Genomic DNA, 23,242 nt, shown 5'->3' with positions numbered 1-23,242 from the left:
TTGCATGACAAAAGTCCTAAATGAGGTAAACCACATTGATTAACAGAAAATGCACAAGTATTCTTTCCTTTCACATAAATTATTTTTCAGTATCTTGATTATTTTTCTGATGAAAATGGAAACTGAAGGAACAAAATCCTTGTGGGGAACTCATGCTCCAGTGGATGATGTCTCTTTATATGTGATATTCTTAGGAATACAGATATTACTGAATCGGGTCATAGTCAAGGTCTATTTTGTATGCTTTGCCTACTACTTTATTAGCATAGTCAAATAATTCTGAGAGAAGTGAGGCAGGATCTTCTTTATTTAGCTTAATCTTGCAATTTTTTGTGATTTCATTTTAATTATTAAGGAAACCAATGTACCTAAATAAAGCTTACTATTGTATAATACATCAGATCACTCCAAGAGCCTTTTTCAAAGCCTGATACAACAGAGGAATGGGCTTATGGAAACCTCATGAAATTCAGAAGGGACAAATGCTAAGTCCTCCACCTGGGATGGACTAACACCTTGCAATTGTAAAGGCTGGGAGGACTGACTGGTAAAGAGAACATGGCTGAAAAGGACCTCAGGGCCCCTGTGGACTGAGCGAAACATGATTCAGCAGTGTGCCCTGGCAGCAGTGAAGGCTAACAGCATACTGGGCTCTATCAACAGGAGCACAGCCAGCAGACTGAGAGAGCTGATTATCCCATTACTCAGCATGCACTAGACTGCACATGGAATAGTCTATCCAGTTTTGGGGCCTGCAGTATAGAGAAGATGATCGAGTTGAACAAATCCAGCAGAGGATCACCATGATAGTTAGAGGCTTGGAGCAATTGCCCTATGAAGACCAGTTAAGAAAAGCTTATTCAGCCTGGAAAAAAAGCCTTACTGTATCTCAGAGAAGGTTACCAAGAGAAAAACTTTTTATCAAGGTGTGTTGTGTGAGAATGAGAGATAATGGCCACAAATTGAAATATTTGAGATTTTGATGGAGGTAAAAAAAGTTTCCCCTTAAACATAATTAAGCACTAGGTTGCCCAAAGAGCTTCTGAGATCTTTGTCTTTGCAGATTTCCACAACCCAACTGGATAAAGACCTGAGCAAGGGGGTCTGAATTCATTATTGTTCCTGCTTGGAGCAGGCAGTTGAACTGCAGGACCTCTGAGAATCTAAATGATTCTGTGGCACAGAAGATGGTGAAAGCCTCTTCTTTTAAAAATGTTAAATAGACAGTGGTCTCTTCTGAACACTGAGAAATTTGAAAAGACCTTTGCTATCTTTCATTATCTGTATTTCAAAAAATAACAATGTAAGATACTGCTTTGGAAATGCAAAATACGGATGTGATATCATCACCTGGTTAGTCTAATGCTATTTACAATACAGCCCCAGAAGCTGAGTGGCTTATTAACACCTGTGTTTCACCATCACAGAAGGACTAGGATGTAAGTAAATGCCTGTAACAAAGTATTTATCATACTTGGGCAGTGAGATAATACAGAGAAGTGTTTTATTACATGGAAGTGGGATTGGCACCAGCAATAACAGCTGTCAGTGTGAGACTCCCCAGAAATCCAAAAAATGACAATCATTCCATTCAGTGTTCACATTTTTGCAAAGAGCTTTTACTTTGTGCTTCAAAGGAACAGAGCTATAAATTAAACAGAACGATATGTATTCATATTTCTTCATAAATGTGGTAGATAGTGTGCCATATGACTGATTATAAATTAGGAATATAACCGCAGGAGAGAACCACAACAGAGATGGATAAAATAGTGAAGGCTGATGGGAAACAAACAAACAAACAAACAGTATGTCTGGAGAGCCCAAAACATGAGGCACACATAGAGTGAAAATCTAGTGACACCCAAGAGGCTTAAAAAGAAAGTCTGCAGATTTTGAGTAATTCCTCTGTGAAGATAAATACAGGAAAGACAAAATGAGATTGCAACCCTAGTTGTGTGGGAAATATGTGCCTCTTGCAGGTGTTCGATCACTCGAGGCAAAGAGCTTGTGAACATTACATAATGGAGCAGTGACAGCCTCCCAGCCCTGTGGTCTGCACTGCTGCCTGGAACGCAGGGCTTCACATACCAAACACATTCAGCTTTTGGTCTCTTCCACTGTAGTGTTACTGTGTGGATCACTTTTATGGGAAAGTATCTTCACTTGCACAGTGATGCAGGGGCCTTTTGATGACATTTCTTGGTATTTCCTGGCCTTTGGTGAGCATTCTAGGTAGATTCCAGCTTTGAGATTTCCTATTTCTGTTCATTCATCTGTAAAATGCATGAAATAACTCTTTCTTCAAAGATGGTATAAGAATTACCATGAGCAAGAGACCTGTCCAGGCATTAGTGGTAACAGCTGTAGAGTGCTCTTTCCTGGAAGGATACTATTCCTCTAAGTATATCCTTAATGTGATGAGGTCATATTTGAGCATGTGTCTTCAGAGCTGCCCATTCCAAAGCAATGTCTTGTCTTTATGTTACTAGGCTGCTAGGCCACTGTAGCAGTGATATAATGATTGCTCAGCTTGAGAAGGCAGTAACCGGACATAAACCTGCATGTATTAAGGACTGCTTGGACTATTCCATTTGCAAATGGTTCCAATACACAACATCACTGTAAGAGTCCCTAGAGTTTTGGAGAGTTGACAGTTGATGCAAGAATGGCATTTCCACTTATAAATACACTAGGTCCAGTTTTGTGCATAGTTGCTCCTTTAAGGACAGACTTCAGAACTCCAGAATGAGGTCTTCTATCTCTTGTGTGGTGTTTCTTAAATACTATTGTTCTCCAGAGGAGGAAACACTTCTCCAGCTTTTGTTGTAACCTGAAGTTCAAGAACAGTCTTGCAAATCTGAATGATTCAGTTTGAGTATTTGCTCCCCTTCATATAACTCAAACATGTGCATCCAGCCCAGTGTGTCAAAAATGTGGCTTTTTGACCCTGCAGAATTAAATTTGAGATTCATTGTTACAGTCTGATATTTCAGATTTGCTTTTCTTTTTAAATGCACTTTAATAAATATCTGCAGCCAAAGTCCAAATCCTCAGATGCTGACAACTAGCATTGTTCTTTGAGTTAGCACAACTATGTCAACTGAACAACTGCTCCAGTGAGTACTAGCTAGAGAGGGATGCACTAATTTTACAGAGGCATGCAAAGAACCCAATTTGCAGAGTGAATGAGTATGTTTAGAGAACAGAGTTATGTAATTCATCTATTTTGAGGATTAGCCATCCCCGAAGATCTGAAAAAGGTAACTGGGTTGGCCTATTTATAGTCTGTTCCTATAGTTACAGCACAGATGCTAGCATAGAACAAAATCAAACTGTTAGCTCAAACCATCTCCTCTGTGCACTTTGGTAAATTTATACTCTCACAAATGTTTATAGTTCTCTCAGATACAAAGAAATTTTGGGGGTTAGGATGCCACTCTTGCCTCAGCAACTGTTTGCACATTAGTATGCCTTATTTCCCACTAGCTTCTGACCATGCATTTGTTTTTCAGGTAATTTGTATTACAGAGATATGCAGAGCCTCCTTTTATAGGAGTTTCTCCAGAGAGAGGAGAAGGGGCAGTGATCCTGGAAAAACTAATGCAGTAATTGCCTTAATTATCCAATCTTTAATTTTACCAGGCTGCTAGGGATGATGGCTCAGAATATTCCTTTTCATGATCCTCTCTTTTGTGAGATGCATTGTAGGATCACTGTAAAACTACAAAGCCATTGTTACTGCTACAGGATAACTGTTCATCAGAATTAGTGGAAAAATACAATCCATGCTCAAAGAGATCACAGTCCTGAGGTTATGCAGAATTGTGCAACTTACAGGAGGGGAAGGAACAATTTGTAGCAGTATACTGTAGGTTTGGGCTGCTTCTTATAGATTCTTTTTATGTATAAATGTTTGCCTATATAGGGTAATTGTTATCTTTTCTTAAATACTGGGAAACAGCCAGTTGTTTTGGTAATGGGCAGTAAAGCAAAATGCAAAAGAGACAAGAGAAGAAAAGTTATCTGGCCAATGGAGAAGATCCTGTTCCTAAAATAGGGGTACCACAGAAAAAGTAGTTAGGAACAGGGTTCTAAGAGGAATAGTCATTTTAGTAAGGATTATGAAGCATGGAAAATTAAGTGACTTGATTAGGCAGAATTGGTTAATTCTTACCTTAACTAGTCTATCCTATGAGATAGGGAGATCACAATGTAAAACAAAGGGTAGCAGAAAATAAGGGCAGAAATACCGGGTTAGGTCCTTCACTACTCAGTCATACAGTGTAAGCGAAGCAAATCTTTATTTGTTTCTATCCTAGCCCAAACTGTAGAGATTAAAATGGCAATATACAATGCACCGAAGTGGGGATATAGGCCTTTTACAAAAAGCCTAGGAAATTAAGATGAAGAGTCTGAATTCCAAATGGAAGAAGAGACACAGCCTTAGCAATAGATTTCCGCAGTTGCTAAGCAGTGAACTAAGTAGCTTAACTAGAAAAAATTTAAATCAAGATAGTCTGTTTAGCTTTGTGAGAGAGAAGAAATACACATCAGCATAGAAGATCTAGAGGAGACGTACTGACTAGTAGAATCTATCTAATGCACTGAACTACCACTACAGTTAATAATAATAATGCTCTCACTTATAGAAGAGGCCAGGGTGATGATCTGTAGAGCCAAACTCCAATTCTTAATTCTTTTGAGTCTCACTGGCTCAACACAGAGCCTGAAACAAAGAGACCAAAACAAGTAACTGTTAAGCACTGAGACCCATACATCTCAATGTAAAGTGCATTTTCTCATAGACCACAGTGTGAAATCCAACAAGAAAAAAGAAAAAAGTAAAAAGCAGAAGATGAAGTGATGGATGCTCCAAATGCGCTAGACTTTTTGGTGAACTAGATTCTCAGAATTATTACAAGAATTTCATGTTAGTGCTGATATTTCAGGAAGGTCTAAGAAGAAAAATGAGTTTTGAATACATAGAAGGATTTAAAATATACATATAATGCAAATACAAAATGTCCTTTGAGTTCTGTAAGAGAAAACTGTTAATTCAAGAACTGGATTTTAACAACTATTAGTAATCCAGCTAATAATTTTGTGAAGAGGATCGATTAAATAAAGAAGGGAAAATACAGAAAAAGTATTAACCTTTTAGAAAATACTATAAATATGTGTACAAACACATTAAGATAATATCTTGAAGAAGCTTCAGGCCAAAATATTTAACTCCAGAATTAATCTTCAGTAAGTCTTCTACATAGAAGTTTTTATTTAAAGGATTTTATTTCTGGGACAGTCTTTAATATATAACTTAGAATATTTTATTTGCTGTAATTAATATCTGAAATAATGAAAAGCTTTGTATAAAACACAACACTTTTTTTATCTTAATAACACCATTATTAAAGGGTCTGCATCTTCTTGTGTGCTTGCATAGCACCTAGCACAATATTTTCTTTCAAACGCCAAACAAAACATTGATTTTTGCAAGTTCTCTATATTTCCAAGTTTTTCAGCTGACTATGGACTATAATATTTTTCAGGACATTGACTGGATCGAAGGAAAGGCATGAAGTATCATCATTCATTTATAAAGTGTACACTTCATTCCCATGAGATTTTGTCAAGGTCCAGAATGCTTACTTGGATGCTATCTGCTCATCTGCAGTGACTGCAAAAAGTATGGGAATATGAGCTTGAAATGTCTTTTCAGTAAAAAGGATAGAAAAATACGTGGCTACCTGCATAAAACATGCAGACCTTCATTGTTCCATCCTGTATCATCCCAAGTCATCTTTTTTTTTAATTTTATTTTATGCAGAGCTAGCACATTCATTTTTATCATGGTTTTAGGTCAAACCTGACACTTGCAGATATCTGCTGCTCCCTACCTCCCACTTTTAGGATCAAGTTGACAGCAGTATTTAATTACTCAAACCATTATTAGTAGATGTCTTAATAGATTTTAAAATGATGATTTGATAGGATGTGCATGTATTTGGCTGTGTGTGCAATGCAGAAGAGAGGTTTCCTGAATCCTGAAGTCTTGAGTGAGGTCCTTCAGACTGGGGAAGATAGTCAGTGAATTTTAGACTCAGCCCTGTTTCAGTGTTGCATTTCTCTCTGGGATTACTCGTGCTCTCAAAGCTGGTTTCCTTGTATGGCTTGTCAAGGATGCTATGTTGGTTTCAAGGGTGACAGAAAAGAACATGAGCCCTCATTAGAGCTCCAACTACACTGTATGTCACTAAAAGGGAACTCAAGCCTGCACAAAATATTTGGAGCTAGTATAGGCCAATGAAAACCCTGGCCTATTTAAGACTATATATATGTGTGTATGCATATGCATAATTCCATTTGGTATTGATCCCCAAAATCTGATAATCCGACAGTAGTTTTGAGTACTGCACTAGTTTCCTATGTACTGAAAAAGGTCATATAGTACTATACTGTTCATTATAGCAATGAATTCAGCAAAGCAGTAACAGCATAGCATTTCAGTGTCATGAAGGCTAATATCCCACTAATTATTTGCTGTAAAATAATTTAAAACTTTTAAATCCCAAGTAAAACCTATACTTTCACACACAATTCTACAAATACTTTCATATTTAGTTTACATTTCACTAACAGCACTTTAAAAATGTGCTGATATGTATGTGCTAATCACAGCTTTAATTATTGTTCATGATGCACAATAACATTTTTGCTACTGACCATTGAAATATGTCTCTGTACAGGCTAAGAGGTACCTCATCTTCATGACTTTCCTTAACAGACATTTTAGCATTCCTCCAGGCTACTCTGGGCTGTTTCATCAAGCTTCAGATTCTTGTCATGACAGAGAGATGAGGTAAGCAGGGCTCTCCATTTAGGCTTCAAAACAGCCATGTAATGTTATGTGAAATTCTATGCAGCCATGGTACAGGGTGGCATGCAGGCAGCAAACACACATACATTCATGATCATATCATCAAAGCCTGGCATGTCCATGATAGGTCAAAGGAGAAATTCTGTAATAAACTGGATAGCTCTGTGAGATAACATGGCTAGGTTACATTGAGAGCTAACAGGGGCGTCCACTCAGATATTGTATGTGCTTCATTTAATCAGTGAAAAGTCTAGAAATAATCTGGATCACAGTTACCATTACAGTGTCCAGTTTATCCCCCTAGGTAAGCAAGTGTACCTAAAGTCAGGTGACTGGGACTAGAAATCTACCAGCCCGTTTTCTGTTTTCTCTCTGATCTTTTTCTCGGTGATGTCTTTGCCTAAATGTCCATAACTTAGAAATATCATCAATATATACTTCCTTCAGAAAGAAATCAGGCAAATTCAGGAACATTGTGATACTCAGATGAAAGATTTTCTGTAGCTAGAAAAAAACACACTGGCAAGCAATTATTTGCAAATTCGTGTTTGCCAATAGCTGCTAAAAACACATTGTATGAAGCAGATTGGACACAAACAAAGACTGTGATAGCTCATCTTTTGATTTTCATATAAGTCTCTGTGTTGGTTTTTATCTAATTGGAAACTAGCATGTGGTCAAAGCTTCATCTAGCTGCAAGAACCCAAAAACCACCTGAAGATACCCAATATTGTTTAAATAAATGACCAAACATGCTGCTGTGGTATTTGAAAAGCCACAAATCTTGTCAATCAAATGAAGTTCTAAAGAGTTTACTGACTGTCACTTTGGTTCTTCATTGTGTCAAGGCAGAAACATTCCATGGACACATTTAGAAAGGTTGCCTCACCAATCATCCTGTGTGTCACCCATTACTTTGTTCCCTTGCTCAATGATCTACTAATACTCGCTTAGCCACACTTGCAGTTAGAAAGCTTTTTATCTGGAATTATGCACTGGAACAAGCAAAGTGGAAAAAGCTTTTGTAAACAGTACAGAAGTAATTTCACTGCAGTATTTAAGCCTTAAATCTAGAGCATGAAGGATTCTGTAGGAATATTAATACACCAGATTACGTAATTGATTTGTGAAAATATGCTTTAGTGCCTTAAGAATATAATTGTAGAAAGCTGTGTCTTCTATCCATATTCCAGCAGTACACCTTAGTATGTGTTCAATTTCAAGATGCAATATAATACTTTTTTCCTGACAAAATGAATAGAATATATGAAGTAGATTATAAAGAATTCAGAATTTTTAGAATTTGGCCATTGTTCACCTACCTGGCTGTAAAGTCTGTCTAATTGCTTTCCTCTTGTTTTCAACCCTGGAGTCTGATTACATTCAATGGAACAAATTCAACGTAAGTGGCACACCACCTGCAAACAAAGCAACACAGATTTTTTTCATGCACAGTTGATTCAAGTATCTGTACAATCTATAAGGGAAGGTCAGAGAAGGGTAGTTTTCTGACTGATCAAGAAAAAGCCTTGTCAGAGGAAAAGGCTATGGTCAGCTCTTCCTTCCCACACTGTGATTCCAGCATCTCCAGTTCTTCAGCTCTCTCCCTCACCTTCAGAAGTGCCATGCCCTTGTTTCATGTCTATAATGCCTCGTGGCACAGAGAAGCCATCACTGTAATGAACTCTGTAGTATTAAACACCTATAAAATATTTACCACATTCCATATTATTTAAATTTTATTACACCTCATTGTGTTACATTAAAACAACAGTGTTAAAGCAGAGTTAAATCAAACAAGAAATTGAAAATTAAGGGCACCATTTTGACTACAGATTATTTCCATTTCCAAGGGTGAAATGGAAATCTTATTCTTGTTAATCACCATCCCTGGAAGTGTTCAAAAAACATGTAGATGAGGCCCTTAGTGACATGGTTTAGTTGCCCTGGCACTGCTGAGGTAGAGGTTGGACTTGATGATCTTGTAGGTCTTTTCCAACCTAGTTGATTCTATGATTCTATATTGCTATATTGTCTCATTTCCAGTATAACATTCTATGGTTTTAGATGATGGTAAAGAGAACATTCAGTTCAAGCTTAGGTCTAACCTGAGACAGTTTGCTGAAGAAATAATCACAAATTTGAACTACAATCTACTAAGCATTATTGTATTTCAGCCTAAGTCTCATTAAAAGTTACCTGCTCTCACTTCTTCCTCTTCCAAAGGAAAAGAAATTTCAGTATCGATAATGCAACATATACACCAATAGTTTGCAATCAGTTTTTGAATCAGTTGCCTTTCTCTCATAGATACCCAAAACATTTAATGTTTTATAGTTTGTTGACTGCTCTGTTCAGTTGTACCCAGTTTTGTTTTTCTGCATTGGCTCATTCACAGCCTGCTATTTTCAGAATATGAAAACTCAGGATCCACTGTGTTTTCCCTCCTTTTATTCTAAGAGAAGTAAAAAATCATTTAATTTAGGTCATTCCTCATTTGTAGGCACTAGAAATTCCTGAGAAAAACTTGGGGGGGGGGGGGGGTGTCGCCATTTTTGCCATTTTCTTTATATACACAGTCTTAGATCTACAAAGGATCATGAAATGCCTTTTCATTGAGGAGATAATTTTAAATTTTTTTTTTTCTGTCATGAAAGTTTATATACCTTTTTTTCACCACAGTCTCCGTAAATGCAGGGAGTCTTAAGACTCCTAATGAACAGCATTTCAGCACGTGTTAGCCCTGGCTTCCTGGGTTCAGTCAGCTCTTCCATTAAGTAGTGCTCAAAAGTGATCTGATTTTTTTTAAGGGATGCTTAAAAGAGAAAAATTTGAATCTGAACATGAATCTTCATCTTTCTGAAACATCAGAAGAGCTCAAATCCATTTTCAACTCATCATTTCATGGTGGAAGCACTGTGTCCGAACAAAAATGTTCACAATTCCCAGTATTATGTAAAAAAAGCTGCACTCATTTGGTCCATTATCTGTCATTCCCACATTTGATATGCCAAGTTTAGCAAATACAGATGACATGGGGTAAGTTATTAGCAGCAATATTATAAAATAACATAATTTCTGTATATCAGGGATAATAATCCAAACCAAGTAAGTTATTTTTTCTGCATATACAGGAAAAGCTATGCCCATTTTGAGATGTAATTTAAAGTTTCTTTAATTACAACCGTGGGTTCTATTTATTCACAAATAGTGGGGTACATATTCCGTATTTTTGTTATTTTTTGTATCTTCACTTATCTGAGACGAACAGTGCAATTCTAAGTTGTCTTGTGCATTTTTCACATGGAAATATTTTTGAAGTATTAAGTTCAGATATCTTTGAGATTGCAGGTACAACATATTTAATACCTTTGAATAAAAAATCCTATTTCAGAGTTGTTTCAAAGACTAGGTGTGCTGCAAAGAAGCCGGCTAAAACTACATCTTGTTTAAGGACACCTGCACTAATATACTGTAAATTGTCTGAAGTGACTTAAGTGTTTTCTGGTATTTTCTCTGTCTCAGTTTTATACAAAGCTCCAAGCTGGGGTCTCTTCCATATTTACATGTCTTTTGTAAGGAATACAACTGCAACTAGAATAATAATGTCAGCAACTCAAGTCTGCAAACACTCATTTTGCAGTTCTTACTAATGGCTTATTGCTGATTTCTGCTATCAGTTGCTGCCAGTTTATATGAAAGCATGATTTTTTTTGTATACAGACACTAGATTTTTTTCATGTTTGTCCTTTAGTTAAGGCTTTGGTAGAGGTTCCATAGGAATGCCAGGCCCCTGTAAAAATACTGCCATGTTTAAAGGTTTTACAGATGTTTGTTATGGTAAAATCTAAAAAATGCAGCTTTTCATAATCAACTGTGTAGACATTTTTCAAATCCTTTCCTGGCTTGCCATGTTCATTGCACGTTTTTAGTCACTAAAGCCTTCAAGTTAGTATCCCTGGTGGCCACACCAAATACAAAACATACTGTCCCCATAAACCTTTGTTTACTCTTTCTTTTTGTGTAGGTGTTAGGATATTGAGGACTGAGAATATAATGTTGGGAGACTCTCTACCTTGTTTTCTTGAACTTGTTTAAGTGGATTTTTTCTGTACTTCTCAGTTTCTCAGTTTACTGCTTACTGAGGGAACCTTTAGAGTTTTATGGAGTTTCTGTTTCTTCCCTTCCTTTCCCCTTGGGAATACCATCTATATAAATCAATATTGTAAAATATCTTTTTTACGTCTTAGTGAAATACAACAGATATATAGTGTAACCAAAAAAGCATTAATGGTAAAAGCAGTAATAGCTTCCAAATGGTGTGTTAAAATATGCAGATGTAAACTTTATTTCAATTTTTATTTTCCTCAAGAAATATGCTGGAACTCAGCAGAAGCACCTAATGTAGGAAAAATATCTTGCAGCCAAAAGTAATCTTTCTTCAAACATACGGGAAAGTATTGCTGAATTACACATTTCCCTTCTTAGAATGTAGGCAAAGAGTTATGTATTTCTTTTCCAAAATTTATAAAGTACTAATTTACATCACAGCCTGTTTGAATGCTTCCATTTTAGGAGGCACATTTGAGAGATGGTGGGATATACTTAAGTATAGGTGTAACAGAAGAGTGTATTTTAATAACTTTTTTGTACCACCAGCATCTCATTAAAGACATGATCTACTATCATCCCAGGGCCTCTGCTCCTCTCCAGTATATTCTTTCACAAAGAAACCTAGTATCTGAGCTGAACAAGTATTAGAGATGTTAGCTTTTCGATATTTTGTTATAATCTTGCATTTGTAGATCACTAACCTCACTGCCCAATGTAAATTTTACCTGCCTTCATTTAGCAACATAAAGTTTTCTTTGCAAATCATTTCAACAGCTTCAGAGATCGTTTTCTCTTCAGTACAAAACTATGAGGAATAGGGAATCTGAATTTAAAAGTCAAACTTCTTCACAGGTACCCAGGATACTTTCTTTTTGCTGAGATCTTTCTTTTCCCTGTAAATGCCAAATTAACAAAAGCATCTGAGGGTGGGTACATGAGGGTCAGGAGGGTGTGTGTTGAGAGTGACATCAACTGAGACAATAAAAGGGCTTCTAAGTTACTTAGAAGCTCTATTTTAGAGTTACATTTAAGGGGTTCACTGAACCAATTCAGTAGTCTTTAAATATACTTGACATCAAGAGACAGTCATCTGCTGACATACCCAAACCAGAAATCTGTGTAAGATACTATCTGGTAAGTATACTCTATTTTATTTCCAAGTTCTCTAGAAGACTTAGAAAATGTTATCATTGATTCTTTGTTAATTTTTACATTACCTTCTGTTCAGCCTATCTTAAAAATAAAGTAGTACAATCAAATTGTTTTATTATCTGAACCAAGTTTGTGAAATGAAAAAAAAATTGTGGCAATGAGTTAGAAACATCTTGAAGAAAATCCAGATCCTGACTGCTGGGACCACATTCAGGCTGTCATGTAAGATACCGTTCAATAAATGCTTTTCTGACCCAGAGTAAAGCTGCAGAAAATACTGCGAAAATGTATCAAATTTCTAAGCTATAACAAAAAAAAAAATGCTTATTCTGGCTGCCCATACTGAAAATCCAGTCTAGAAACTGATATTTGGACTGTGTCATTTCTGCCTGTTGTAGCATCAGCATTAATAAATATTTCTCAAATATATCCCAAGTGGCAGTTTTGCTGCTGATGTACAAAGCAGAGTGGAATTCATACTGGCAGTGCAGGATTATCACTGAAAAAACTGAGCTGCTCAATTCTGATTTCTCTTATGGAATTAAACGGGGAATGACATAACTCAGTAGAGTTATGCCTTCATGCTAAATTGTCAAGAAAATTGTCAGCCTCTTCATTCTAAAGAATATGCAATGGAAATAGATAAAAGAACAAAACTTCTAACTTGCATAGCTAATATACAAGTATTTCAACATACTTGGAGTATATGAAGTATGAATTTAATAATAATAACAACAGCAGCAACAATAATAATGGAAGGGCATGTTGCTTTTCACCAAATTATTCAGTGGATGGGTACCTAGATGGTGATGATGATGATGATGATGATGATGAGGCAGGGCAACTAAACCAAAGACCAAAGTTCTTAGACTTGCCTATGAAGTTGCTTTCAAAATTAGTATTAGAAACAGAGTCTTTGTTTGCATGCCTTTCTTTAACTCCGTTCACAAAAAAGTCTATTTTTCAAAATCCCTCCTTTGATGCCTGCCTTCAGTTTTTTTCTAAACTAAATTTATTTGGAACAAACAGAAATCGCTTAAAATACAGATTCATACATGTATTCATTTCTGTCTTTGTAGAGAAAATGACCTCTATAAAAAATCTGGCCAGGATTGCAATCATTTTATATGCCATATGCTTTTTTACAAACTCTGATGGAAGACCAATGATGTAAGTACATTATTTTACACTTCCAAAGTTTGGAGGATGACTTAAGGTGTCTTGAGAATCTCATTACTTTGTCCGCATGTAAGTTTATATGTATGTGAGTCTTTCTGTCTCTGCTTTTGAGCCTGTTGGCCAAGCTGGCCAAATTCTGTCATCTTAGATACAGCTGTAGAGCTCTCAGATACTCTGAGCTCTTAAACAGTTTGTGAAAACAGGCAGCTGAGTAGAGGGAGAAAAATCATGTACGTGATCTCCTAGGAATATCACTGGGTAAGGTTCATCTCATAAGGCACTTACGGGGTCTGCACAGGATAGCATTTTTTTACTGTGTGAGAATCTAGCTGGAACTCACACTTAGACATTAACATCAGTCAGCACTGAGGTACAAATCCACAGGAAGTCATGCTTCCTTAGCTCTAGTGTTCACAGAAAATTACCCCTGAATAAACACTGCAGTTTTATTAATCAGTGTCTTACTATTGTATGTGTCCTAAGCATATCTACAATAGCTAAAATAAATCATGGTCAAACAATTTCATCACAAAAGTGCACTATTTCCCATTTTTTATGTCTTCTCACTAATATATCCATTACCAATAATAAGCCTCCAGCGACACTCCTCTTCTCCAGATGCGATTCTACCTCTTATGAATAGGAAAGGTAAGTCTTATGGCTCTGTATTGTGGTATCGCAAAAAAGGTTCTCAAATAGCAGGTTTTGAGATCTAGAATTCAAGAAGGGCCACTATGAGTCTCTTTCTTTGCTTTCCTTTCATGCAGGAAAAGATCAGTGAGTGAGATGCAACTAATGCATAATCTTGGAGAGCATAGACACACCATAGAGAGACAGGACTGGCTTCAGATGAAACTGCAGGATGTGCACAGTGCCCTTGAAGATGCTAGGACCCAGAGACCTCGAAACAAGGATGAGATTGTGCTGGGTGAGATAAGAAGTCGAAGGCTGCTTCCTGAGCATTTGCGGGCAGCAATGCAGAAGAAATCCATCGATGTGGACAAAACTTACATGGATGTACTCTTTAAAACAAAGCCATAATGGAAAAAGTCAGAGCGTTATATCTGTCCAAGTAAGCACATGTCTCTATACGATTGATCAAGTAGGGCATTTTATTATTATTTATTCAGACTGCAATAAGGATTAAAGGCACCATTCAAGGTTGTAGCCCTGTTGACCTAGACATTTCACAACCAAATAGTAAAATGTGTTTGCAAATTCTGGGTATCTTTTATATGGCTAATGTATCTTAGAAATTTCTGGTATAAAAAAGAAAAAGAAATCCAAAACAGCAGGAAAGTTGCAGACATTTAAGACCAGTTCTACTGCTTTTACATGGACGGTATTTGTATGTAATCACTAGGCCTACTCCTACTGTTAACTAACGCTGAATAAATGCAGTAGAACCTGTCTACAGAATAGGGCGCTATTTTGCCAAAGGTTAAATTTTGCTTAACTTTGCACTAATGAAAATATGTAAACTTAAATCCACAATTATTTTTCGAAGACGGCCTAAAATCAGATTAACTTTAATTACATAGCAAAAGCTGAATGTTAAGCATTTAGGATTAAAGAATGCAAACATAAAGTAGGAAGGTGAAGTTTGAGATGAAATTACAGTGGGATAAAATTAAAACAAAATCTGTATGAAATAGGAGGATGGAATTTTGCAAAATACTGAAATGAAGGGAAGGTTTCATTGCCTCCCCCTCTTCCAAAAGATGATAACCTATAATTAATAGCAGAAACAGTGGGAGCAGAGAAATTAGCATGTGGTTAAGCATGGCCCCTAACTATAAAACTGGCAAATTATTGTATATCAGACAATTACAATTGAAACAAAAGTCTTGCAATATGTATTTTTTGTCCCTCATTTTCACTGTAAACTATATCTGAATTTCTGTATGTTGTACTCGGCCTCCTGTGTAAATATTTCTTTTTTGTGAGACCAGTGGCTCTCATAAATAAAATGCATTTTTATATGCTATTTTTTTAGAATTAGGAATTCAGTTTGCCAAGTCCCCAAAAATGAGAACCAGGAATCAGCTTGGGAGAAGAACCATTAGCTGGTAGGACTATAACAGAATCAGACATAAACAGCATAAATAGGGGTGGAAAAAATTCAATTATGATAATAATTTTTAAAAGTAGCAAATAAAAAAATATTTCAAATGGTATATGCACATCTTCTTAGGACCTTCAATCATTTCTGACTAACAAGAATGTTTTCTCAGTAGGGATGATGGTGGTTACCTCCAAATTTGCCATTGCCAGAGCTCAAATCTAGACGAATTGCTGCTCTAAGCCAAACAGTTTGCATGGATGTTCCGGTACCATTTTGTATTTCTTTGTTTGATGTCTAGCACACCTTGGGAAACCTAGTAAAAAATCATAAATTATTACAAATATAAATGCAATTTTCTGGAAGCTAGAAAGGTACTTGTAACTAGCAATGTGTAGTTCATAATCTTGGCTATACTTTTAGTAGTGTAGAGGCTCTGATGCTGCAAGCAGATGGTACATCTGTGCACATCAGTGCCCTCTCACACACAGGCAAAGGTTCCATGCTACTTGTCTCTTTGTAGAATCAAGGCCTTGAAGTGCACTTTCTATTTATTCTTTCATCAGACATCTGTGCTAACTTAAATGAAATTGCATTTTTGTACTTATGTCTCACTTATGTATTACCAAATAAAGTGGACCAAAAGCTCTTGGACATTATTTTAAAGCATAATAACTGACTGATGTGTAACTATTCTGATATAATTTAGCATTTGGAGCAAGGTTATTAAGCCATCTTACTTTATTAGAGCAATATAAATACAAAAATAATGATAAAAGCAATTTTTACTTTTCCTTTGGTCTTTCCTGCACACAAAAATAACAAAGATTATAGAGAAGGGGTTTACCTAGCACAAGTGTATTTCTGTTCCTTACAATACTGACACATGTGCAGAAACTGTACAACCTTCAAGCACCAAATTAATAAACCCTTACATTTTTATCTAAAAAAAAATTCTATTATCTAAACAACCTGTTCTTCCTAATCTTCAGCTATCAAGTAGATGAAAGATGCATACACGAATATTTAAACTTTCTGTACACTTCAAAAAAAGTACTTGTTGCTTATGAAGGGCTTCAGGGTCAGAGACAGGATACACCACTCACTATAGCTTAGCTGGAAATATGGCCAAAGACAACCTGTGCTCAGCACTGCCTTATTTATGGATAAAACCATATTTGCTTTGTCCATATACAGTATGATTCTTCAGAAGGACTAAAGACAGCACAGTGGCAGATGAATTAGTGCTAGGTAATGCCCATTAGAAAGAAAAATATAATTTGAATGTAATTACTTACAAGTTGTAATAATCTAAAAAAACAGATTCGTTACAGTTTTTCAGCTTAAACCTCTGATCAGTGTAGCAGCAGTCAAAACAGCAAAATTATCAGAGTGGGGCAGAGGATGTTAGCAAAAATATTTTAATATTATGAACTATTGCAAAGATTTATCTTCCCCTGGAGTAACACATGAAATTTTGGTCATCTCTCTTCCACAGATTAAGGGGACTATAAAGAGGATGGTAAGAAATAATAGGGCCACTGAAACACATACGTTTCAACATATGTTCACATATGTAACAGCAGCAGTCAGAAAAGCAATAAATAAAAAGGCATGATAAAGATCTGATGAATAAACAGAACAGACTAAATAAATAGATAAATGGCTTTGCTTACCTATCTTTGTAAAAGAACAAGGAAAGAGAGGGCAAGAATTGAGCCTGCACATGGCTGAATAAATAGCTTCTAGCTAGGGTGAGCCAAAATCTCACCTCCAGCCAACATCACTGGAGTGGTATGACTTTGGGGTATGCTCAAGTTCTTTCCCCACACTTGCATTGGTAGGAGCCTTAAGTCTATGTCAGGTTGTGTACTTGCATGTAAATAATGCAAATACTAAGTGAGTCTGCACTTCACAGCAGACATGCATGTGACTGCCAAAGAAGACTTGTTATGTCCCCTGTTAGAGAGATGAGGTTAGAAAAGTATTAGGTCCACACCCCTTCACATCCCCAGGGTCAGTCAGCCTTCCAAAGATGAAGCATCTCTAAAAGGCCTCTTTCCTTCCTTTAGAATGTGGTTTCTATGCACAGATTTTCTTTCAAGGCAGAAAACCTTACTTTAAGACCTGGCAAGGGCTTTTTGCTAAGACCTGTGTCCTTGAAGACCTACCCTGTGCAGATGAATATGTATTGTACACACTCACATTTTATAAAATTCTCAGTGAAAAGAAATATAATCGTGTCTCTCAGTCATGACTCATTGAAACAGGAAGCACCAACATCAATACCCATTCTAAGGGGAAATAAAATAGTAGCATGTGAAAAAAACACCAACCCCATTAAAAGTTAGCAAAGCCAAAGTCAGAAGAACTGCAATAAAAGCTAGATAAACTGTATGATCTGTAAGTAAAACCTACTGCTGCTGATTTAACTGCAAGTGGTTTGGCTTTCTTAGCTGCTTCTAACTTTGTCTGTGTATATACTGCTGTTTAATATTGCTCAGATCCCTGTTAAGTGGCATGTAACATCTGACTCCCTGCCTAGTTAGTGCATGCTAACAGCTTTTGTTCGGGCTGCATGGCTGTCATTGTTCTACTGGTGGACTTCTGGAACTGTGTGGTTTATGTCTGTGACTATAGGTAAAGGATGGAAAAGAGAATTAATTTATCAGATTCCTGTTTTGCTCTACATTGCAAAGCTTCTGTCTTTTGTGGTGCATTTTGGTATAGTGAAGACTCAAATCCCTGCTTTCTTGCCCCCTTCTTTCCCTCCTCTCCCCAATGTGCTTAAGGTGCATAAATTATCTATCTAATATTCCCTGCCTGAAGCAGTCAGATCTGCTAATGCCCCAGGGACGTCCAGAGGTATACACTCACTGAATCTTTAGATTAATAATTAGGTGTCTCTGAAAGACAGAAATGCTCTGTAAGATACATAGAAGCACAAGAAGCATTGGCTATACAGTTCTGGTTTCTGGAATCTGACAGCAAATTTGTTAACTTCCTCAACAAGAGGTTAAAGCCCTAGTCAAGGTGAATATACTCATCAGTAGGATACAGATCCTTGTTCCCTCTTACCTGCATGTTTTCCCTGGGAGGTCTGGTCCAACAGTGGCTTAAAATAGCATTTTATGAGACTCTGAGAAGAGCCCATACATGGTGGCTGATCTTCACAGTGGGGCTCCCCCAAAATATCCAGTGTGCAACTAGACTGGCTTCCCACAGTGCACAAAAAATAACAGATAAAGATTCTAAAGTTTGGGCAAAGATTTGCTCCTTTTCCTCCTCACAAACTTTCCACTAATTCAAATTTGCTTCAATATACTTATCGTCTAGAGTTCTGGAGTCTTTTCACCTGATATGGAAGTCAATCCCAATCTGGTGCTAATAGAGAATATCTCAAAAAAGAGACAAAGGTTGTCTTTAGATCTGAATACAGCCTGGGCTTGCTATCAGTTAATTCTCCCCCACAAGGAGTGGAATGGGCCTAGTGTCATCTCAACAATTGTGACACTTCAGTACACCAAAGCTGCCTACATTGTGGGACATGACAATTCTGCTAGGGCACTACAGAATGAAAGCCACATCCACTAATTATATTTCTAAACAGACTGCAGATTATATAGACTTTATATAACCTATAGGGCTGTATGAAGCTAAAACTTATAGTTGTAATTTAAATCAGGAATCAGTTTTAGGATGAAGATTGAGATGACGGGGATCTCAGCTTGTCTAGCTAAACTGCATTACATCTGTCTTTGGGTTTTTCTTCTGTGCCGGGCCGGGGTAGATGGCTTACCATGGGACTATGTAAAACCGCAAACGGCTGTTCCTCACAGCTCCCGTGTGTAAACCTTGACAGAGCTCCAGCGGAAAGGCAACTGCCAGGTTGCCATCCCCTCAGTGCAGCTTCACTGTGGCTCACCTGCCTCATTTTTCCCAGCACCTTTCCGCGGCAGCAGGCGGGAGCCACTCTTCCCGCCGACGGACGGCGCTCGCTCTTCAGCACAGCCTCTCAGCCTCTCAAACCGGCAGCCTCCACCCTCCGCCTGTTTGACCCCCCCAGCACGCGGGGGAATGGCGATGTCCCACCCACCCGGCACGACAGCGGCCTTCAGGCAGCCCCGGCGGGGCTGGGCTCCGCTCGGCTGGGCTGGGCTGGGCTGGGCTGGGCTGGGCTCGGCTCGGCTCGGCTCGGCTCGGCTCGGCTCGGCTCGGCTCGGCACTCCCCGGCCCCGCCATAGCGCCGACCACCTCACGGCGCCGGCCCGCCCTTAGCAACGGCGTCGCGTAGCGCCACGCCCCGCCCCTGCTCCTCAAGTCTCGTGAGATCTCGGTGCAGCCGTCACCTCCTCTGGGGCGCGCTGGGCTGCTCTCGCGAGAGCTGTAGGCAGCGGCGGTTGCCGGGCCTGGGCGCAGCGGCTGGTGGCGGCGGGAGGCGGTGGCTTGGCAGCGGTGCTGCGCGGGTGAGTGGCGGGCGGTGGCTGCGCGACTGAGAGCGAGACTTGGTGGGGCTGCGCGGCGGCTGTGTGGCGGGGCTGCCGGGCTTCCGACGGGCCTATGCAGCCGGACTCTCAGCCGCGGCTCCTGGTCTGTGTCCCACTTACGGGAGGCAGCCCCTCCGTGCATCTGCCGGCCACTTGCCCTGTGACGGACCGGACCGGGCTTGGGTCACCCACCGGCGCCTCGGAGCACCTCAGCCGGCCTCCTGAGGTAGAGCACCGGCCCGCGGGCCTGACGGCGGGTTTCCCCGTCGCCTCAGACGGGTCGTGTTCTGAATCTTTTACGCTGTAAAAGCATCGTAGAGAGATTACCCGCTCCCGGCCGCTGTGCTTTGATTCTGTTGCGTGTGGTGTCACGAGCGGGCCGAACACTGCTTAAATTACTAATTTAATCATTTATTGTGTATCGGTAAAACCTGCGGTTGCTATGAAGGCTGTACAGAAGTAGTATTATTGCTTAGACTGGCTGACAGCGATCATGTAGTTCCTGAGCACTGATTTACCTCCTCATATGATTTCATAATGTGTTCAATATCTTTATGATACTTTTCGTTGTAACCGTATTTTATTTGCAGAAAGTAATTGTTTTTATGATAAACCAGTCATAGTACAATTATGTGTCACACTTGCTTGTCATTACCTTTTTCCTTTAATTTTGCTTCTGTTTCTAGCTTCTGCATCCTTTTCATTTTTATCTCTGATCCCATGAAATGTATCACTTTAGAACTCTCTTCTTTCAGAATTTCGATTCAGCTCCATCACAGACCTTTTTACAGGTGTGTTTCTCTTGCTTGTCTGGCTTCTTTATACAAAGGAGTCGTTGCATTGTATCTTTTTGTTCTGTTTTGTTCTGGTATGGTTTGTTTGGTTTTTTTTTTTATATGTTGGCTGCCTCTCACAGATTTGAGTACAGCCTAAAGTCTGGCTTCATGGTAGCCTTTTGGCTGTCATCTCTGTTCTTCTTATTTTTGTGCTTTTTTTTCCTCATGAATCATCTTCAGTGATTCATTTAAAGAGCCCTTATCTCTGTTATTGCTTCAGCTTTGGTGATCCTTTCCCTGGAAGACCCTCTCTTACCCTCTTCAATTTGCTCTTGAGTTAGATGATCCATAAATACAATTCAAATTATCCTCTTCACACTGCTCACAGTTCATAACCAGATAGTTCACACGTTACTTTTTTCATCTCGGGTTAAAAAAAAAAATAATCTGTCTTTGCATTGTTTTCTGTAGGTTACCTTGATTTTCCTATAACTTGAACACAAGTACAGTCAAAAGGATATGGCTGGGGTCGTTTTTCTTTATCCATTTCTCTGTAGTTAAGGAAAACTGTTTCACTGTGTTTGTTCTGCAGGTCTGTTAGTGTGGATTTGTCTTTGATTTTGTTTTTCTAATTTCAGGAATCTGCCAAATGTCTTTGCATATTACCTTCCTATTTGTACCATTTCTGTCTCAAAAACTTGTTGCCATCTACCAATGATGCTCTTGGTGGCTGTTCTTGGGAGTGTTTTTCAACACGTTTTTATTTGTACTTTTGTCCACACTTAGTTTTAACTGGAGGTTAAGAAAAACAATAAGTTAAAGCAGCTTTAGGATCACACGCTGAATTCTTTCTCAAAGAAGAGGTTTCCTTTTAGGTGCTATTGCATTTTAAAATGGTAAACAGCTGATGTGTGGGTGATAACTGCTTATTAAGTTAGTCACAAATGTCATCAGTGCTGTTTTTTTTTTTTTTGTCACTTTGTTATAAACTGTATGCTTTCCTAGATTGCATGTTTGAGGCTGGGGCTGTTTTGTCTTCTATGCATTCGCAAAAATCAAAATCTCATTATATGCCAATTTCTTTCAGCACAGCTTGTTTCAGCAGTGTTGCTTAAATCTTGTCCCAGTGCTGTTGCTTATCAATAAAATTATGTATCTCTTTAAAATACGTATAAAATAAAAGGCTACCTTAGAATTAATTTGAAGTTTGAAAAAATTATATGGCGTTTTCTTGCTCATTGAGATACACTGTTACTGATGCGTAACAGCCATGAGTGTAGACCTTGCTTGTTTCTTCATGAAATCTACCCGATACTTTGTTTCATGCTATTCATTTTGTCACTGACTATTACCAAGGCCTATGTCTGCTTTCTGTTTTATATTGGTGGGCATCAGGGGATGGGGCTAGAAGGAGTGGCAAGAAGGTATGTTCTGCTTTTTCCTGCAGTGATAATCATGATTCTGGTTTTGTGTGGGAGAAGCTGCTCAATCAGCTGAGCTTTTTACAGGTAGACCTAGGCTGATTTTGCACAATGAATCCCAATACAGAGGCGGAGTTGGGAATCATCTGCCTCTTGCTTCTTTTAGGATTCTGATAGCAGATAGGAGTGTTATTGTCATGTTCCTTTTAAGAATTAAGTTAAAGCTTGCTGGATTTCTGTTGTTTACAGTTATAAAATAGGAATGTCACCAACTTCCATGACTGCTTGATTTTCTTATTTATCATCCCCCCCCTTAAGAGAAGCTTCAGTCCTGGCCTACTTTGTTAATATTGAGACTGTAATGCACGGGATGGTTCTCAGCTATGCTTTAATCAGCATCAGTTTGATAACATTTTGGTGATGGTAATTTCTAAAGCTACTTTATGTGGCTGGATTGTGACTGATTCCTGTGGTAGTTTGCAAGAAACTCACTTGGCAAGTGTGGGTTTCCATGAGATGCAGTGTTTGCATTATGAGCATGTGTACTTTGAACTGTATTTCTTAATTAGGATGTAATGTCACTGTGCTTGCATATCCAGTAAATCTTACTTGTAAGTTAGTTTTTGTTGTTGCTTTTGAGCTTTGACTAAAGGCAGCAAACGGCAGACTGTCACAGAAAGTCTAAATAAAGTCTTGGAGTTTCTGTCACCACTAATGCCAGGTTTTATCCTAGCTGGTTTCTTGTCTATTGGGTCTTTCATCTTATCCTGGTTCACCTTTACAGTGTATCTCACTGATAGAGCAGGTTAGAGCAGATGGGCTTCTGAAACCTGTTCTACTTTAGGAAATGCGTCTGACCGAGGCTTAAAGCTGAAGTAGCTGCCTGAAGTATTACGTGTTACCTCAATGTTGTCTTCTGTACTGACAGCTGGAGCAATCAGTTCTTTGTTCCACCTGATGAGTTGGTGTCTGGAAGGTGACATCTTGGGCCTCTGCCTCTAAATTTCATATTATTTTAGTCATCTTCCTTAGTAAGACTCCAGAGCTTTTCATCCTGACAAGTATTCTCAATAAATATAATGTGGCTGGCTGGCTTGAAATGTACTGACATTGAGATTAGCTTCACTTCTTTCCTGACAGATTTCCAAAGATCATTTTCATTATTTTTTTTT

At 38.3% G+C, this 23,242-nt stretch overlaps 2 protein-coding genes and 1 long non-coding RNA gene across 7 annotated transcripts in view; 2 read left to right on the top strand and 1 right to left on the bottom strand.

The window, feature by feature from the left end:
* Positions 1 to 4,649: 4,649 nt before the first annotated feature.
* On the bottom strand, positions 4,650 to 12,214 carry LOC134164446 (uncharacterized). Of its 2 annotated transcripts, none has more exons than XR_009965146.1 (3): positions 11,695 to 12,214; positions 8,203 to 8,298; positions 4,650 to 4,729 (listed from the first exon to the last, which is right to left on the bottom strand). It is a non-coding gene; the product is annotated as an uncharacterized LOC134164446 (long non-coding RNA). The 2 variants fall into 2 exon arrangements; XR_009965145.1 differs by lacking the exon at positions 11,695 to 12,214 and adding an exon at positions 10,956 to 11,625.
* A 224-nt stretch (positions 12,215 to 12,438) lies between these two features.
* PTH (parathyroid hormone) lies at positions 12,439 to 16,279 on the top strand. The gene is made up of 2 exons (XM_062620345.1): positions 12,439 to 13,315; positions 14,092 to 16,279. Exons 1-2 carry the CDS (start codon positions 12,852 to 12,854, stop codon positions 14,363 to 14,365), a joined length of 738 nt encoding a protein of 245 aa, XP_062476329.1. The 5' UTR covers positions 12,439 to 12,851; the 3' UTR covers positions 14,366 to 16,279.
* Positions 16,280 to 19,696: 3,417 nt separating this feature from the next.
* Positions 19,697 to 23,242, top strand: part of BTBD10 (BTB domain containing 10) — a 32,901-nt gene continuing 29,355 nt past the window's right edge. The window contains exon 1 of one of the 4 annotated variants that reach the window (XM_062620184.1): positions 19,697 to 19,852. The gene's annotated coding sequence lies outside the window, so the exon portion shown is untranslated. The remainder of the gene's footprint in view (positions 19,853 to 23,242) is intronic. The other 3 variants (XM_062620188.1, XM_062620185.1, XM_062620187.1) reach the window with 3 other exon arrangements.

Source organism: Pezoporus occidentalis, unplaced genomic scaffold (genome assembly GCF_034315485.1).
Source record: "Pezoporus occidentalis ecotype Australia unplaced genomic scaffold, CSIRO_AGI_Poc_V1 ctg22, whole genome shotgun sequence".
Classification (NCBI taxonomy): Eukaryota; Metazoa; Chordata; class Aves; order Psittaciformes; family Psittacidae; genus Pezoporus; species Pezoporus occidentalis.
This window is presented reverse-complemented; position numbering and strand designations above follow the sequence as displayed.